Consider the following 19,051-nt stretch of genomic DNA (forward strand, 5'->3'; position numbering starts at 1 on the left):
AATACAAAAACAAATAAAAATACTTTTCTTTTAACCTGTGCAATGTGGGGGGTCTGAGACAGCCCAACGGTTAAAATAAAATGCTTCACTTTGTTTTTGTCGCAATACGACGGTGAGTCACAATGACTGATGGGTGAGAATGACCCGAAGATAAAACAAGGGTTAATTGAATTAAAAATGTGTTGAAGAAAGGGTTTTAGTCCGCCTCTTCACTAACGGAAAGACTAAGTTTAAAGCAAACAGCGCTTGATCGGCCATGACTGACGTCAACACAGCAAACCAGGAGAAGCTGGAATGTCCGACTTAACAGAGCCGTTTTTAACTCCTCTCCGACAGCAAGCGGCTACTCTCGCCGGTCGTTTCATGCAGCCGCAGTCCATGTTTAACGCACCTAATGTCATAGTGGGTACATAGCGACCTAATAGAGATTATGTCATAGTGGGTATATGGGGTCTAGGTTTGGTTTGAACATTGGTGTGGACAAAGCTTTTCTATTACCCTATAGGCTAACACTTCCCCTGATCTGCTCCTATTGGTGGAGACGTTTCAACAGTCTTATGACAGTAGGGTCCACCCCTAAACCTAGAGACTTGTCTCATGCATGTCTCATGTCAGACTGCATGTCTCATGTCAGACTGCATGTGTCATGTCTCATGTCAAACTGCATGTCATGTCTCATGTCAGACTGCATGTCATGTCTCATGTCAGACTGCATGTCATGTCTCATGTCAGACTGCATGTCTCATGTCTCATGTCAGACTGCATGTCATGTCTCATGTCAGACTGCATGTCATGTCTCATGTCAGACTGCATGTCTCATGTCTCATGTCAGACTGCATGTCATGTCTCATGTCAGACTGCATGTCTCATGTCAGACTGCATGTCATGTCTCATGTCAGACTGCATGTCTCATGTCAGACTGCATGTCTCATGTCAGACTGCATGTCTCATGTCTCATGTCAGACTGCATGTCTCATGTCTCATGTCAGACTGCATGTCATGTCTCATGTCAGACTGCATGTCTCATGTCAGACTGCATGTGTCATGTCTCATGTCAGACTGCATGTCTCATGTCTCATGTCAGACTGCATGTCATGTCTCATGTCAGACTGCATGTCTCATGTCAGACTGCATGTCATGTCTCATGTCAGACTGCATGTCTCATGTCTCATGTCAGACTGCATGTCTCATGTCTCATGTCAGACTGCATGTCTCATGTCAGACTGCATGTCTCATGTCTCATGTCAGACTGCATGTCTCATGTCAGACTGCATGTCTCATGTCTCATTTCAGACTGCATGTCTCATGTCAGACTGCATGTCTCATGTCTCATGTCAGACTGCATGTCTCATGTCAGACTGCATGTCAGACTGCATGTCCCATGTCTCATGTCAGACTGCATGTCTCATGTCTGACTGCATGTCTCATGTCTCATGTCTGACTGCATGTCTCATGTCTGACTGCATGTCTCATGTCTGACTGCATGTCCCATGTCTCATGTCTGACTGCATGTCCCATGTCTCATGTCTGACTGCATGTCACATGTCAGACTGCATGTCTCATGTCAGACTGCATGTCTCATGTCTCATGTCAGACTGCATGTCTCATGTCAGACTGCATGTCCCATGTCTCATGTCAGACTGCATGTCTCATGTCTCATGTCAGACTGCATGTCTCATGTCTCATGTCAGACTGCATGTCTCATGTCAGACTGCATGTCCCATGTCTGACTGCATGTCTCATGTCTCATGTCTGACTGCATGTCCCATGTCTCATGTCTGACTGCATGTCTCATGTCTGACTGCATGAAAAGGCTCAAGACGCACTTGTTCCGGGAGTACAACGGTACTTAGGAATGGTTCGCTTGACCCGATGTTAGTTCCCTCAAGGATCACAATGACTCTTGCTCAGAGACTTGTTGCTCTTGTGGTTAGTGGTAACTGATTTAAAATTGTTTGTACTCGCTGTGATATATTGTTTTTTATTATTGTTGCTTGTCTTTTTTTTTTTTCACAGGTACACTTGCACTTATAGCAGTTCATGTTGTTTAATTGTAACTTGTTTAACTACATGCTCTTATGGTTCTTCACTTTGGCACTTACTTTGGTTGTTCACAATGTGTGCTTCATGTTTTGGCTACTCGCAATGTTTTGTGGCTATCTCGTTGTTATGATCAGTGACCTATGCACTTTGTAAAGCTCTCTCTTGGAAGTCGCTTTGGATAAAAGCGTCTGCTAAATGAATAAATGTAAAAGTAAATGTCTCATGTCAGACTGTATGTCTCATGTCTCATGTCTGACTGCATGTGTCTGTGCCTACTGAAGCACTCTGCCAGGCTTAGTCCTGATTTATGAGACCCGTTTACCCCCAGACTCCCTCCCTTCCCCTCTCTCTCCCACAAACACACCGTCTGTCTATCACAGGGATGGAATAAGATTTAAATAAGGAAGCCATAGCCTAACCTTCTCAATTTCCTGCATGTGTAGGGATGTGTGTGGTATCAGAGGTGAGGGAGAGATCCTAGGCCACTCACCACAAACACTCTCACCACTTCGACGCCTTTAAGACAGTTCAAAGAAGTCTGATTTGCTCTCCCGCATGTTTGGGTAAATTGCTGCTTTCAAACAATCAAGCGGGCTGAATGAAAATCAATCACTTGTCACTTACAACTACGTGGCAACTACACTGTGAGTCAAACTAGGAGCATCTTCAAGCAGAGGGGGGAGGAAGAGGTGGAGAAGGAGAGGAGGATGAGAGAGGGAGGGAGAGAAGGAGAGGTGGATGAGAGAAGGAGGGGGAGAAGGAGAGGAGAATGAGAGAGGGAGGGAGAGAAGGAGAGGAGGATGAGAGAGGGAGGGGGAGAAGGAGAGGAGGATGAGAGAGGGAGGGAGAGAAGGAGAGGTGGATGAGAGAGGGAGGGGGAGAAGGAGAGGAGGATGAGAGAGGGAGGGAGAGGAGGAGAGGAGGATGAGAGAGGGAGGGGGAGAAGGAAAGGTGGATGAGAGAGGGAGGGGGAGAAGGAGAGGAGGATGAGAGAGGGAGGGGGAGAAGGAGAGGAGGATGAGAGAGGGAGGGGGAGAAGGAGAGGAGGATGAGAGAGGGAGGGGGAGAAGGAGGGGAGGATGAGAGAGGGAGGGGGAGAAGGAGAGGAGGATGAGAGAGGGAGGGGGAGAAGGAGAGGAGGATGAGAGAGGGAGGGGGAGAAGGAGAGGAGGATGAGAGAGGGAGGGGGAGAAGGAGGGGAGGATGAGAGAGGGAGGGGGAGAAGGAGAGGAGGATTAGAGAGGGAGGGGGAGAAGGAGAGGAGGATGACAGAGGGAGGGGGAAAAGGAGAGGAGGATGAGAGAGGGAGGGGGAGAAGGAGAGGAGGATGAGAGAGGGAGGGGGAGAAGGAGGGGAGGATGAGAGAGGGAGGGGGAGAAGGAGAAGAGGATGAGAGAGGGAGGAGGAGAAGGAGAGGAGGATGAGAGAGGGAGGGGGAGAAGGATAGGAGGATGGGAGGATGAGAGAGGGAGGTGGAGAAGGAGAGGAGGATGAGAGAGGGAGGGAGAGAAGGAGAGGAGGATGAGAGAGGGAGGGGGAGAAGGAGAGGAGGATGAGAGAGGGAGGGGGAGAAAGAGAAGAGGATGAGAGAGGGAGGGGGAGAAGGAGAGGAGAGGAGGATGAGAGAGGGAGGGGGAGAAGGAGAGGAGGATGAGAGAGGGAGGGGGAGAAGGGGGGGAGGATGAGAGAGGGAGGAGGAGAAGGAGAAGAGGATGAGAGAGGGAGGAGGAGAAGGAGAAGAGGATGAGAAAGGGAGGGGGAGAAGGAGAGGAGAATGAGAGAGGGAGGGAGAGAAGGAGAGGAGGATGAGAGAGGGAGGGGGATAAGGAGAGGAGGATGAGAGAGGGAGGGAGAGAAGGAGAGGTGGATGAGAGAGGGAGGGGGAGAAGGAGAGGAGGATGAGAGAGGGAGGGAGAGGAGGAGAGGAGGATGAGAGAGGGAGGAGGAGAAGGATAGGAGGATGGGAGAGGGAGGGGGAGAAGGAAAGGTGGATGAGAGAGGGAGGGGGAGAAGGAGAGGAGGATGAGAGAGGGAGGGGGAGAAGGAGAAGAGGATGAGAGAGGGAGGAGGAGAAGGAGAGGAGGATGAGAGAGGGAGGAGGAGAAGGAGAAGAGGATGAGAGAGGGAGGAGGAGAAGGAGAGGAGGATGAGAGAGGGAGGAGGAGAAGGAGAGGAGGATGAGAGAGGGAGGAGGAGAAGGAGAAGAGGATGAGAGAGGGAGGAGGAGAAGGAGAGGAGGATGAGAGAGGGAGGAGGAGAAGGAGAGGAGGATGAGGCGAACCTTGAGTTGGAAGTCGAAGTAGCATCCGGAACATTCTCCTATCCAGTTAGCCTGCATGGCCTTCACCCCATACCACTCTGGGAGCTCAGCCAGGGCATCCAGGAGGGCCTAGGAGACAGGAGACATCATCAGGAGACAGGAGACTAGCACTGAGGATACATCATGAGGAGACAGGAGACTACCTAGCACTGAGGATACATCATGAGGAGACAGGAGACTACCTAGCACTGAGGATACATCATGAGGAGACAGGAGACTAGCACTGAGGATACATCATGAGGAGACAGGAGACTACCTAGCACTGAGGATACATCATGAGGAGACAGGAGACTACCTAGCACTGAGGATACATCATGAGGAGACAGGAGACTAGCACTGAGGATACATCATGAGGAGACAGGAGACTACCTAGCACTGAGGATACATCATGAGGAGACAGGAGACTAGCACTGAGGATACATCATGAGGAGACAGGAGACTAGCACTGAGGATACATCATGAGGAGACAGGAGACTAGCACTGAGGATACATCATGAGGAGACAGGAGACTACCTAGCACTGAGGATACATCATGAGGAGACAGGAGACTACCTAGCACTGAGGATACATCATGAGGAGACAGGAGACTACCTAGCACTGAGGATACATCATGAGGAGACAGGAGACTACCTAGCACTGAGGATACATCATGAGGAGACAGGAGACTACCTAGCACTGAGGATACATCATGAGGAGACAGGAGACTACCTAGCACTGAGGATACATCATGAGGAGACAGGAGACTACCTAGCACTGAGGATACATCATGAGGAGACAGGAGACTACCTAGCACTGAGGATACATCATGAGGAGACAGGAGACTACCTAGCACTGAGGACACATCATGAGGAGACAGGAGACTACCTAGCACTGAGGATACATCATGAGGAGACAGGAGACTAGCACTGAGGATACATCATGAGGAGACAGGAGACTACCTAGCACTGAGGATACATCATGAGGAGACAGGAGACTACCTAGCACTGAGGATACATCATGAGGAGACAGGAGACTACCTAGCACTGAGGATACATCATGAGGAGACAGGAGACTACCTAGCACTGAGGATACATCATGAGGAGACAGGAGACTACCTAGCACTGAGGATACATCATGAGGAGACAGGAGACTACCTAGCACTGAGGATACATCATGAGGAGACAGGAGACTACCTAGGACTGAGGATACATCATGAGGAGACAGGAGACTACCTAGCACTGAGGATACATCATGAGGAGACAGGAGACTAGCACTGAGGATACATCATGAGGAGACAGGAGACTACCTAGCACTGAGGATACATCATGAGGAGACAGGAGACTACCTAGCACTGAGGATACATCATGAGGAGACAGGAGACTACCTAGCACTGAGGATACATCATGAGGAGACAGGAGACTACCTAGCACTGAGGATACATCATGAGGAGACAGGAGACTACCTAGCACTGAGGATACATCATGAGGAGACAGGAGACTACCTAGCACTGAGGATACATCATGAGGAGACAGGAGACTACCTAGCACTGAGGATACATCATGAGGAGACAGGAGACTACCTAGCACTGAGGATACATCATGAGGAGACAGGAGACTACCTAGCACTGAGGATACATCATGAGGAGACAGGAGACTACCTAGCACTGAGGATACATCATGAGGAGACAGGAGACTACCTAGCACTGAGGATACATCATGAGGAGACAGGAGACTACCTAGCACTGAGGATACATCATGAGGAGACAGGAGACTACCTAGCACTGAGGATACATCATGAGGAGACAGGAGACTACCTAGCACTGAGGATACATCATGAGGAGACAGGAGACTACCTAGCACTGAGGATACATCATGAGGAGACAGGAGACTACCTAGCACTGAGGATACATCATAGTTGGCTGTATGGCTGACAATGTCTGTTTGACTAGCTGGCTGGATGGATTTTAAAGGACTCTTTCATAGCCAAGCCAATTAAATGGAATAAAGCAGCTTTCTAGATGTGTGTGAAGCAGACACAAATATCTTTCTAAATCTCCACCTATGGCCAGCTTACTTTCATGGCCATTACAAAGCAAAGCAATCTCTCTCTCTCTCACTCTGTCCCATCTAAAACCTTTTATAGGCACTCTGTCTGACACACACACTCCCTTGCCATCTCTCTTACTGTGTGACATTCTACCAATCACGTATTTCTGAATCTTTCTCACACAGTGGTTTTGAAACAGGATACTATGCATGACAAGACAAGGCCAGAAACACACAGCTGGTCTCCATAGATGAGAACGGAGCTCTCTCTCTCATCCAGCCATCGAGAGAGGGTGATAGTGGGAGAGTGAGACAGAGACAGAGTGAGTGAGAGAGAGTGTGATAGTGGGAGAGTGAGACAGAGACAGAGAGTGAGAGTGTGATAGTGCGACAGATACAGAGAGAGTGAGAGAAAGTGAGAGTGTGATAGTGGGAAAGTGAGACAGAGACAGAGAGAGTGAGAGTGTGATAGTGAGAGAGTGCGACAGATACAGAGAGAGTGAGAGAGAGTGACAGTGTGATAGTGGGAGAGTGAGACGGGGACAAAGTGAGTGAGAGAGAGTGAGAGAGAGTGTGATAGTGGGAGAGTGAGACAGAGACAGAGAGAGTGTGATAGTGGGAGAGTGTGATAGTGGGAGAGTGAGACAGAGAGAGTGTGATAGTGGGAGAGTGAGACAGTGGGAGTGTGATAGTGGGAGAGTGAGACAGTGAGAGAGTGAGAGTGGGAGAGTGAGACAGAGAGAGTGAGAGAGAGTGAGAGAGAAAGAGAGTGAGAGAGAATGCTCCTCACTTTCCTCCAGAAACACAATCAATGACTCCACATAAAAATAAAACATCTTAACTGAAAAATGTGTCTCCACCAGTCTCCATGGCAACTAAACAAAGCTATAAAATGCCAATGTCAATAAAATGAATGTTGCCAAGGTCTGTGTGTGTGGTGTGTGTATATGTGTGTGTGTGAGTATTCTTTATACATAAAAAAACAGTGGAAGCGTAAAAGACGCTGGAAATGGAGTGGCTGTGTGACCTGGGGCCAGTTCTGCGAAGCAGGGTTTGAGGTTGATGAGGTAACTCCAGGTTTAATCCCGGGTTTGAGGTTGATGAGGTAACTCCAGGTTTAACCCTGGGTTTGAGGTTGATGAGGTAACTCCAGGTTTAACCCTGGGTTTGAGGTTGATGAGGTAACTCCAGGTTTAACCCTGGGTTTGAGGTTGATGAGGTAACTCCAGGTTTAACCCTGGGTTTGAGGTTGATGAGGTAACTCCAGGTTTAACCCTGGGTTTGAGGTTGATGAGGTAACTCCAGGTTTAACCCTGGGTTTGAGGTTGATGAGGTAACTCCAGGTTTAACCCTGGGTTTGAGGTTGATGAGGTAACTCCAGGTTTAACCCTGGGTTTGAGGTTTATGAGGTAACTCCAGGTTTAACCCTGGGTTTGAGGTTGATGAGGTAACTCCAGGTTTAACCCTGGGTTTGAGGTTAATGAGGAAACTCCAGGTTTAACCCAGGTTCGGGGTTCATTCAGCTGAAAGAATAAAGCTCAAATTGTCCATCATGCCAAAGACACACCTAAGTAACACATTCATTTAATGGAAACACCGTACTGTAGTTATGGTCAGATTCATGTCTACTCGTGCCTTAAAGATGGAGCAGTGATCAATTAATTTACGCATTCACATTGTGTGCAATGTTTTCAGGTTTCCTTGGCAACGGTATGGCTCTTAGCTTGGATACTATATAAAAATTCTTCATATTTGTTTAATATTATAGTTTGCTCATTCTGCTCTGACAGACTATGGTTGTCTTGTGTAAGGCATGCTCTGACAGACTATGGTTGTCTTGTGTAAGGCATGCTCTGACAGACTATGGTTGTCTTGTGTGAGGTGTGCTCTGACAGACTATGGTTGTCTTGTGTAAGGCATGCTCTGACAGACTATGGTTGTCTTGTGTGAGGTGTGCTCTTATAGACTATCATCCATGTTTGCAATTGGTTAAAAGCAGCAGACACCACTTGCATCTGCGTGACTGCGCTCATGACAACACCTGGGTTGAGTTAACAAGTTGATAACCCCAGTCGTGTCACCGCTTTACATGATTGTGGTTGTGAGTAGGGATGGGTATCCAGAACCAGTTCTTGTTTAGAACCGGTTCCCAGTGAATCGATTCCTTGGAATCGTTAGCAAAATTCCTTAACGATTCTGTTAACGATTCTCTGTGCTGTTAAACAATTAAAATGCTAAGTTTAATAATGGATTAAAAATCGATATGCTCAGTTTAATAATGGGACACGCGAACGTCTGTCTGAATAAACTATAAAAGACAGACTGCAGCAAGCATGGCAACTAGGAAGAAGCGTTCTAAAGTTTGGTTGTATTTCACACGACAAAATGACAACAACGCCACTTGTAACGGGTGTAAAAAGTCTATTTTGTCGAAGGGAGGAAATACTACAAATATGAAGAAGCATTTGAACACACAGCATGGAATGAAGTTACTGTGTTCGATGCATGGAGCAGCGCAGCTAACGTTCGCGCTTCATCTCTAACTAACTAAGGTAGAGCTAAACTGCTCAAAAGTGATCACAACCACTTGTTACTGTGTGAAGCAATTTGCCTTTATTGTGTGTAGTCGATCTAGTTATCTTCTGTCCCGTCGTTTGAAGCATACATTTTAGCTCCGGCATTCGTCTCCCATTAGTATTAATCTTATTGATCATTTCACGTTATTGGGGTGGCGTGTGTTATCAGCAAACGTTCGCGTGTCGCATTATTAAACTGAGCATATCGATTTTTAATCCATTATTAAACTTAGCATTTTAATTGTTTAACCTTTTAATAGTCCTGTTAAATGTGCCTGAAAACGCCTTAACAACATACCCAAAGTACATTGAAAGCTGTCGTTGAACCATTTGGAGTACATGCATGTAAATGGTCTCTTTTGAAAGGTGACACTGAAGTTATTTCCCCTGTTGTTAGGACCCCTGTAAGTCCTACTGGTGTTGAGTAATAGAAGCTTGAACACAAGGAAACTGAAAGTTTCTATCTCCGACTAGATTTTGTTTTGATAACAGAGGCCTGAAGAGGCCTAGAGGTGGTAGGTATTATCTAATTTCAGAGCCAGTCAAAGCCAGTTTGAGAAATTCGTTTAGAACGAGTGTGTGTGTGGGGGGGTGCAGAACGCACAGACCTATGGCTGTAGAGGGGAACATCGATAAGAGAATCGATAAGGAATCGAATCGATAAGCAGGAATTGGTAAGGAGTTGAGGGAGGGGGTGTGGGTGAGGGGGGGAGGGGGTGTGGGTGAGTGGGGGGGTGAGTAAGCGTGAAGAGGGACCCTCCAAAGAGAGGTGCATGATGGGAGTGTATATTAGCTAGAGAGCACAGCATCAGAAATGTAGCTCGCATTCAGCAACGCACTCAAGGAGAAGCAAACACGCACTCTAACGCACGCATACACATTTCTCTCTGTTCCACTGAAGTGAGACTGACAGTAAGTCACTGATGCAGAGGGGTGATCAGGCTCCCAGCTACACTTCATACATGAGACACTTCCTGTACCAGAGGCAGACTCTGACTCTACATCTGACTCTACCTCTGTCTTCCTCTGACTCTCCTTTGGTTTATACCTCGGTGTTTGTGTGTGTGCATGTATGTCCATGTTTGTGTATGTGCATCTGTGAGTGTGTACATGTTTGCATGTTTGTAGCCCTCCAGTTAAGGAGGCTAAAATACGTCCCCACACCCCCCCCCCCTCCACCTCCCCCCCCTTCCACCCCCCACCCTGCTGGGGGCTGATTGGAGCCAGTGCTGGGTGGAAGCCCTGATTGCCGACCACTCTGGTCCTTGTGAGCATAGCCGATTAGGAACACAGGACAAACACACACACACATCAGGCACTTGCAATCATTACACATGCAGTGCATTTACATTTCCCCTCTCCTCCCCCTCCCCTCTCCCTCCCTCCCCCCCCTCCTTCCTCCCCCCCCCCCCTCCCTCCTCCTCCCTCCCTCCCTCCCTCCCCCCCTCCCTCCCTCCTCCCCCCCTCCTTCCTCCCCCCTCCCTCCCTACCTTGGCGTAGCTGGTGGTCCTGATGAACCACTGTCGGAGCAGCTTCTTCTCCACCAGGGCTCCAGACCTCCAGGACCGCCCCCGCCTCGTCCACCTGCTCGTCAGCCAGCACCGTCCCGGTCCACTGGGTCCCAGTTCACCACCGCCTGACACACACACACAATCACAATCACAATCACACAGGAAGTTAAACCAAGCCAACATTCCTGAATGTCCCCAGCTGTCCCAGAATACCTCCTTCTGATAGGCCAGTCTGCCTTGAACAGCCTGACGAACAGGAACTGGGGTCCACCGATAGTACTCAGGCTGGCAGGTGGTCACCTCCTGTCACACAACAGCTGCAGTCAGGGATAATTCACAGGACTCTCATCTCTCTCATCTCTCTCTCTCTCTCTCTCTCTCTCTCTCTCTCTCTCTCTCTCTCTTTCTCCCTCTCTCTCTCTCTCTCTCTCTCTCTCTCTCTCTCTCTCTCACACACACACACACACACACACAGCCCAGTGTGTTCTTCCTCACCCCGGTCCCAGTTAAAACAGAGTCCCAGACTGTCCAGCTGCTCCCTCATGGACGCGATATTACTGAGAGGAGACAAGGAGACAAGGGTATTACTGAGGAGAGGAGACAAGGATACAAGGGTATTACTGAGGAGAGAAGACAAGGAGACAAGAGGAGCGAGGAGGAGACAGGAGAGAAGGGGGGGGGGGCGAGTCTAGACAGCGACAGATGAAGGGGATGAGGACGAGTGTTTGGGAGGGGAGTACCTCTGGGTCCAGGCCTCCGGGTCCAGGCCTCTCTCGATGGCTGCGTTCTCCGCAGGGAGGCCGAACGCGTCCCAGCCCATCGGGTTCAACACCTGCACACACCCAGAACCACATCACTTGAACAAGGTACATCACACACACAGAGAGCGAGAGAGAGAGACAGACAGACAGAGAAACGGAGAGGGAGACAGAGAGAGAGAGAGAGACACCCAGAGAGTGGGGGAGGGAGAGAGTGAGACACAGATAGTGGGGGGGAGAGAGAGAGTGGGGGAGAGAGGAAGACAGAGGGAAAAAAGAGATAAGGTGTAGGTGTGGAGAGAGAGAGAGAGAGAGAGAGAGAGAGAGAGAGAGAGAGAGAGAGAGAGAGAGAGAGAGAGAGAGAGAGAGAAGAAGAGAGGATAGAGATGAGAGAGAGGAGAGAGAGGAGAAAAAGACAGAAAGAGGAGAGAGAGAGACAGAAAGAGGAGAGAGAGAGACAGAAAGAGGACAGAGAGAGAGAGAGAGAGAGAGAGAGAGAGAGAGAGAGAGAGAAGAAGAGAGGATAGAGATGAGAGAGAGGAGAGAGAGGAGAAAAAGACAGAAAGAGGAGAGAGAGAGACAGAAAGAGGAGAGAGAGAGACAGAAAGAGGACAGAGAGAGAGAGAGAGAGAGAGAGAGAGAGAGAGAGAGAGAGAGAGAGAGAGAGAGAGAGAGAGAGAGAGGAGAGCGAAAGAGAGGACTGTTGGATTGACTTTAACAGGTCTGGCGCTTCAGACGGTTTCCTTGGTAACTGCCGGGACTCATTTGTAAAGCCGAGTGCTGGACGTTGTTAGGGTGAGCGAGCCCAGATACAGAGAAACAGTGAGCATGCTGGGGGGGGGCATAGAGAAACAGTGAGCATGCTGGGGGGGGCATAGAGAAGGAGGGAGCAGGCTGGGGGGGGCATAGAGAAGGAGGGAGCAGGCTGGGGGGGGCATAGAGAAGGAGGGAGCATGCTGGGGGGGGCATAGAGAAGGAGGGAGGCAGGCTGGGGGGGGCATAGAGAAGGAGGGAGCATGCTGGGGGGGGGGCATAGAGAAGGAGGGAGCAGGCTGGGGGGGGCATAGAGAAGGAGGGAGCAGGCTGGGGGGGGCATAGAGAAGGAGGGAGCATGCTGGGGGGGGGTGGGCATAGAGAAACAGTGAGCATGCTGGGGGGGGGGGGGCATAGAGAAGGAGGAGCAGGCTGGGGGGGGGCATAGAGAAACAGTGAGCATGCTGGGGGGGGGCATAGAGAAGGAGGGAGCAGGCTGGGGGGGGGCATAGAGAAGGAGGGAGCAGGCTGGGGGGGGGGGCATAGAGAAGGAGGGAGCAGGCTGGGGGGGGGGCATAGAGAAGGAGGGAGCAGGCTGGGGGGGGGGCCATAGAGAAGGAGGGAGCAGGCTGGGGGGGGGCATAGAGAAGGAGGGAGCAGGCTGGGGGGGGCATAGAGAAGGAGGGAGCAGGCTGGGGGGGGCATAGAGAAGGAGGGAGCAGGCTGGGGGGGGCATAGAGAAGGAGGGAGCAGGCTGGGGGGGGCATAGAGAAGGAGGGAGCAAGCTGGGACACGGGGTTTACTAACAGAAGAAGTCCTGGTGCTTAGTCTCTATCTTATGGTGCTAGACACCTCGTGAAATTTAGAGAGAGAGAGGCAAGGGAGGGGAGGGGATAGATTTGGCTTTGCTTCGCCCAACCTGCCAAACTTGCCTCATAACATTTTATGCTGATGTACCTTTTGTATTTAATTGAGATGATTCTCATAGCAAATATAGACCTGTAGTTTGAAACAGAGAACTAACTAAGATCCCAGATACAAGAAACTGTGTGTGTGTTTGCATATGTATATATGTGTGTGTGTGTTGGTGCCTGTGTGTGTGTGTGTTGGTGCCTGTGTGTGTGTGTGTGTTGGTGCCTGTGTGTGTGTGTGTTGGTGCCTGTGTGTGTGTGTGTGTTGGTGCCCTGTGTGTGTTGGGTGCCTGTGTGTGTGTGTGTGTGTTGGTGCCTGTGTGTGTGTGTTGGTGCCTGTGTGTGTGTGTTGGTGCCTGTGTGTGTGTGTGTGTGTGTGTGTGTTGGTGCCTGTGTGTGTGTGTGTTGGTGCCTGTGTGGGTGTGTGTGTTGGTGCCTGTGTGTGTGTGTGTTGGTGCCTGTGTGTGTGTGTGTGTGTGTGTGTGTTGGTGCCTGTGTGTGTGTGTGTTGGTGCCTGTGTGTGTGTGTGTGTGTGTGTGTGTTGGTGCCTGTGTGTGTGTGTGTTGGTGCCTGTGTGGGTGTGTGTGTTGGTGCCTGTGTGTGTGTGTGTTGGTGCCTGTGTGTGTGTGTGTTGGTGCCTGTGTGTGTTGGTGCCTGTGTGTGGTGTGTGTGTTGGTGCCTGTGTGTGTGTGTGTTGGTGCCTGTGTGTGTGTGTGTGTGTGTGTTGGTGCCTGTGTGTGTGTGTGTTGGTGCCTGTGTGTGTGTGTGTTGGTGCCTGTGTGTGTGTGTGTTGGTGCCTGTGTGTGTGTGTGTGTGTGTTGGTGCCTGTGTGTGTTGGTGCATACGAGCAGACAGCAGAACACAGTCCCTCCTGACAGATGCTGACAGATAAACATGGCTGTGTGCAGAAGGCAGCTGTCAGTCAAACCAACACCAGGAAGCCTCCCTGTTTCTCCTGTGTGTCCTTCAGCCCGGGGGGGGGGGGGGGGGGGGGGGCGCGGCTGTTTGGAGAGTAGACACATTTAGCTGGACCTGAGCAAAGCAACATGAACAAACACAGTATCTTCCTGTCTCTCAAAAACACACACAGACACACATATACAAACACGCAGATATACAGGCAGACACACACACACACACAGGCAGGCAGACACACACTCACAGGCAGACAGACACACACACACTCACACACACAGCCAGACACACACACACTCACACACACAGGCAGACACACACTCACACACACACTCAGGCAGGCAGACACACACTCACACACACACAGGCAGACACACACACACTCACACACACACAGTGTGGAAGAAATTGGGATTTCCTGTGTGCTTACATTAATCACTAATCAATAGAACTAGTCATTGGATACTAGTTAGTACGTTTATCATGTAAGCTTGCTATTAATAACAGTATATTGTGTCTATGTGTCAGGTTAATAGATGTTCGGGGTAAGGAGAAAGTACTGGCTAAACGGTCCTTGTCATGACTACAAAGAGAGCTCCAACTATGAACTCTCTAGTCTGAGAGTTGTCATGTGTTGGGAGCAGTGAATCTCTTTCTCTGAGACTGTTGTAACGTCATTCCTGCCTGACTGTCACTGTCAATCTATGTTTACATTCTTGTGCCCTATAAAAGATGGTCCTCCGGCTTTCGGAGCGGAGAGAGACCTGGTTGAGACCTAAGCTTGGTGTTGTGTTGTCATTTATGGTCAGAAGACTGGTTTTCTCTCCCAATCTGCAGATTGATAAATTCGTATTAAAATCCAGAACTTAACTGAACTTAGTCACTCCGTTTATGAAGAGACGGACAAAACACTTTCTTCATCAACAGGCAGACACACACTCACACACACAGGCAGGCAGACACACTAACACACACACACAGGCAGGCAGACACACTCACACACACACACAGGCAGGCAGACACACTCACACACACACACACAGGCAGGCAGACACACACACTCACACACACAGGCAGGCAGACACACACACACTCCTGCTGGCACTCATAAAAGTGTTTATATTTACTTCTATGAGACGGTGGATGTTTGATGGATCCTCCACTCTTCCACTGTTCTGTTCTTATTCTCTTTTCCTTCCTCCTCCTCTCCTCATCTCCTCCTTCCTCTCCTCCTCCCATCTCCTACTATCTTCCTCCCATCTACCCCTCCCCTCTCCTCCCCCTCCCCCTCCTGTCCTGCTCTCCTCCCCTTGAGCGCTGTTGACCAGACAGCAGAGACAGCAGAAACACTGACAACACCTCATCAAGAGGAGAGTGGACAGAGGGAGGGAGAGAAAGAGGGGGATGAGAGATGGAGAGAAAGGGAAAGAGTGAAAGAGAAAGACTGCAGGATGCCCCAACAGATTGTCTTCCGGTTAGCGGTGAAAGAACATCAATGTGTGAGAGAGAGAAAGAGAACAGAGAGAGAGAAAGAGAACAGAGAGAGAGAAGAGAGAAGAGAGAAGAGAGAAGAGAGAAGAGAGAAGAGAGAGAGAGAGAGAGAGAGAGAGAGAGAGAGAGAGAGAGAGAGAGAGAGAGAGAGAGAGAAGAGAGAGAGAGAGAGAGGTAAGAGGGGATCAGATGCTATTTAAAATCAAATCATCCTTAATGGCAGGCAGGAAACTCGTTTTAACAGCCTCCACATGCTGGAGACTGCAGCCAGGACATCACTCCTAAGCAATAACAGGCTTCACCCTGACTGTATACCAGAGGGAGGAGAGAGGGAGGAGAGAGAGAGAGGACAGTGGGAAAGGAAGTTAAAGTGAGATAGTCAGACAGAAGGATGATGGACAGAGAGAGACATTGAGTGAGAGGGAGAGAGAGAGAGAGAGAGAGAGAGAGAGAGAGAGAGAGAGAGAGAGAGAGAGAGAGAGAGAGAAAGAGAGGACGCGAGAGGGAGAGCGAGGGAGTGAGAAAGAGAGAAGAGAAAAAGTGCTTGAGAGAGAAAGTGAGAGAATGAGAGTCAGGCTGTCATAGACACAAAGACAGACTCAGTGTCCCATGTCGTGACAGCACTTTCTGTGTGAATACACAAGGAGAGAGAGAAGGAGAGAAAGAGAGACATAGAGAGAGAGCGTGAGAGAGAGAGAGAGAGAGAGAGAGAGAGAGAGAGAGAGAGAGAGAGAGAGAGAGAGAGAGAGAGAGAGAGAGAGAGAGAGAGAGAAAGAGAGAGAGGAGCTAGTATGGTTGGGTTAGAGAAAGAAAGACACAGAGAGGGAGAGAGAGAGAGACATATAGAAAGACACACAGACAGAGGGAGAGAGAGACACATAGAGAGAGAGACATAGAGAGAGAGACGGAGAGAGAGAGAGACATACAGAGAGAGGAGAGAGAGAAAGAGAGAGACATACAGGGAGAGGGAGAGACATAGAGAGAGAGACAGAGAGAGGGAGAGAGAGAGACATACAGAGAGAGGGAGAGACATAGAGAGAGAGACGGAGAGAGGGAGAGAGAGAGACATACAGAGAGATGGAGAGAGAATCCGGGCTACCTGGTGTCCTCTCATCCTGTGGAAGTGAGCGAGCGTGTCGCTGATGGTGTAGACGCGCACGTGACCCAGGTGGAGGCGTCCAGACGGGTAGGGAAACATGGACAGCACGTAGAACTTCTTCTTGGGGGAAGTCTGGGGGGGGGGGGAGATCTCAGGTACACTTCTCAGGTGAACTCTCCCTGCAGCCATGAGCCCCAACCAACACTGTTGCATCATCACCAGGTTCTGATCAGAATCACTCATGCCTCACCACACTACAGAACTAACAACCCTGTCTATCTGTATGGCTGCTTGTCTGCCTACCTGTCTGTCTGCGACAGCTGTCTGCCTGTCTGTGACAGCTGTCTGCCTGTCTGCTTGACTGCCTGTCTGCTTGTCTGTCTACCTGCCTGCATGTCACATCTGCCTGTCTGCCTGTCACCTCTGTCTGTCCGTCTGTCTGCCTGTCTTTCCGTCTGTCTGTCTGCCTGTCACCTGTCTGTCTGCCTGTCACCTTTGTCTGTCTGTCACCTCTGTCTGCCTGTCACCTCTGTCTGTCCGTCTGTCTGCCTGTCTGTCTTTCCGTCTGTCTGTCTGCCTGTCACCTTTGTCTGTCTGTCACCTCTGTCTGCCTGTCACCTCTGTCTGCCTGTCACCTCTGTCTGCCTGTCACCTCTGTCTGTCCGTCTGTCTGCCTGTCTTTCCGTCTTTCGTGTCTGCCTGTCACCTGTCTGTCTGCCTGTCACCTTTGTCTGTCTGTCACCTCTGTCTGTCTGTCACCTCTGTCTGTCTGTCACCTCTGTCTATCTGCCTGTCTGCCTGTCTGTCTGCCTGTCCGTCTGTCTGTCACAGGTGTCTGTCACAGGTGTCTGTCTGCCTGCCTGCCTGTCTGTCTGTCTGTCTGTCTGTCTGTCTGTCTGCCTGTCACAACTGTCTGTCTGTCTGCCTGTCACAGCTGTCTGCCTGCCTGCCTGTCTGCCTGTCAGCAAAGCTGCTAGGATGAGAGGATGTGAGCAGACTGAAGTGTGACTGAGCCGGTGTCTCTGACGGTTGCCACAACACAAGCAGATAATCACCAAAGTAAGGATATAGAATTACCTCACATCCTAACCAAGTCATCACGGACGCTCTAGACCAATGTCCCCCTGAGTGGTGAGATGACTCACCACTCAGAGAGGGTCATCATCGATCTTTTATTTTGTTTAATTTGTATTTGATTTGGGGGCCGACTCACCTCCTGCAGCGTATCCCTCCTCCACTGCTCCTGGATGCGCGGGCGCCACCACCGCTCCACGCCCCGCCGCGTCTCAACCCGATAGTCCCTCTCCCACACCCCCGTCTCGCTAAACAGAGTCCGCGCCCGCAGGGACAGGAAGTGGGGTGCGGGGGACAGGAAGTGGGGTAGGGGGGTGTGGAGGGCGCGCCCGTGTCGGCCGAGAGGGCAGAGGAGCAGCCGGGACGCTGACATCTGCATGGCTCCCTCACCTGAGGAAGACAAGGACACTTAGCATGGAGGAGGAGGGGGGGGGGGGGGGGAGGAGGGAGGAAGAGGAGGTGGGGGGGAGGGAGTGCTGTAGCAGACACACCCTCATCCTCCCAGAGGGATCTTCTACGGTTCGGGACTAGAGAGAGAGAAGACATGCTGCCTACCAGCGACTGCACAACCCACACATCAGAGACGGCATGTTAACAAAGGTCACAGTCTTGTGCCTCGTGGCTACGCTAACGCTGATGATACAGACAGCCAGACAACTCTCTCTCTCTCTTTCTCTCACACACTAGCACACACAGTTACCAAGGTAACCGAAGAAGACTAAAACTAATACCATTAACAACATAGAAACCTCTGCAACCACGCAAGGCCATCAGTCACAACAGAACGAGATGAACCCTGACACAGAAGAACGTCATCGTCAGTAAACCCAGTATATCTACCCAGTATATCTACCCAGAAGGCCTACTGGGCTGGACAGAAGAACACACAGTTTTTTTGTTTCGTTTTTTCCAACACAGTAGCCTTTTCAGGCTACATTCATTTCAAACAGCTGTTTGAAATGAACCATAAGAGGCTACTCGCAATGTTTTGTGGCTATCTTGTTGTTATGATCAGTGACCTATGCACTTTGTAAAGCTCTCTCTTGGAAGTCGCTTTGGATAAAAGCGTCTGCTAAATGAATAAATGTAAATGTAAACATCTTACAATTTCAGATTACAGACTGGGTAAACAGCCTGGTGTATCTCAGGGGTGTGTGTGTGTGGGGGGGGGGGGGGGGGGGGTGGAGAATGGGAGAGGTTTCCTGGAAAAGCAGCATCATCTGGCAGCGGTGAGCCATCTTCTCTGCCCACTCACACCTTCGACAGACATCTGCGCGTTGCTTTCTGAAGGAGCTGAACAGCAAGCGGGAGCATCGAGACAAGCACTCAAGGTTGTGAGTAAGTGGATGCGAGTGTGTGGGGGGGAGAGAGAGAGAGAGAGAGAGAGAGAGAGAGAGAGAGAGAGAGAGAGAGAGAGAGAGAGAGAGAGAGAGAGAGAGAGGATGTAATAGGTTTCTATGGTTACAATAACCTATTTAAAATTTCTGAGCCAAAAGGACTCGATGTGACAATCGTGTGGCTGTATCCGAGTAATATTTCTCTATGTGCTGTCTGAAACCTGTCTCAAGCATCCAAA

General features: G+C 50.1%; 1 protein-coding gene across 1 annotated transcript in view; it reads right to left on the bottom strand.

Moving 5' to 3' along the window:
* LOC136944874 (leucine--tRNA ligase, mitochondrial-like) overlaps positions 1-19,051 on the bottom strand; it is a 45,896-nt gene that overhangs the window by 26,435 nt on the left and 410 nt on the right. The window contains 9 exon segments of the mRNA XM_067238800.1: positions 4,325-4,432; positions 10,454-10,528; positions 10,530-10,568; positions 10,570-10,599; positions 10,688-10,776; positions 10,970-11,031; positions 11,215-11,306; positions 16,402-16,533; positions 17,615-17,865. Coding sequence (XP_067094901.1) covers positions 4,325-4,432; positions 10,454-10,528; positions 10,530-10,568; positions 10,570-10,599; positions 10,688-10,776; positions 10,970-11,031; positions 11,215-11,306; positions 16,402-16,533; positions 17,615-17,854 — 867 coding nt within the window. The 5' untranslated portion in view covers positions 17,855-17,865.

Source organism: Osmerus mordax, chromosome 6 (genome assembly GCF_038355195.1).
Source record: "Osmerus mordax isolate fOsmMor3 chromosome 6, fOsmMor3.pri, whole genome shotgun sequence".
Lineage (NCBI taxonomy): Eukaryota > Metazoa > Chordata > Actinopteri > Osmeriformes > Osmeridae > Osmerus > Osmerus mordax.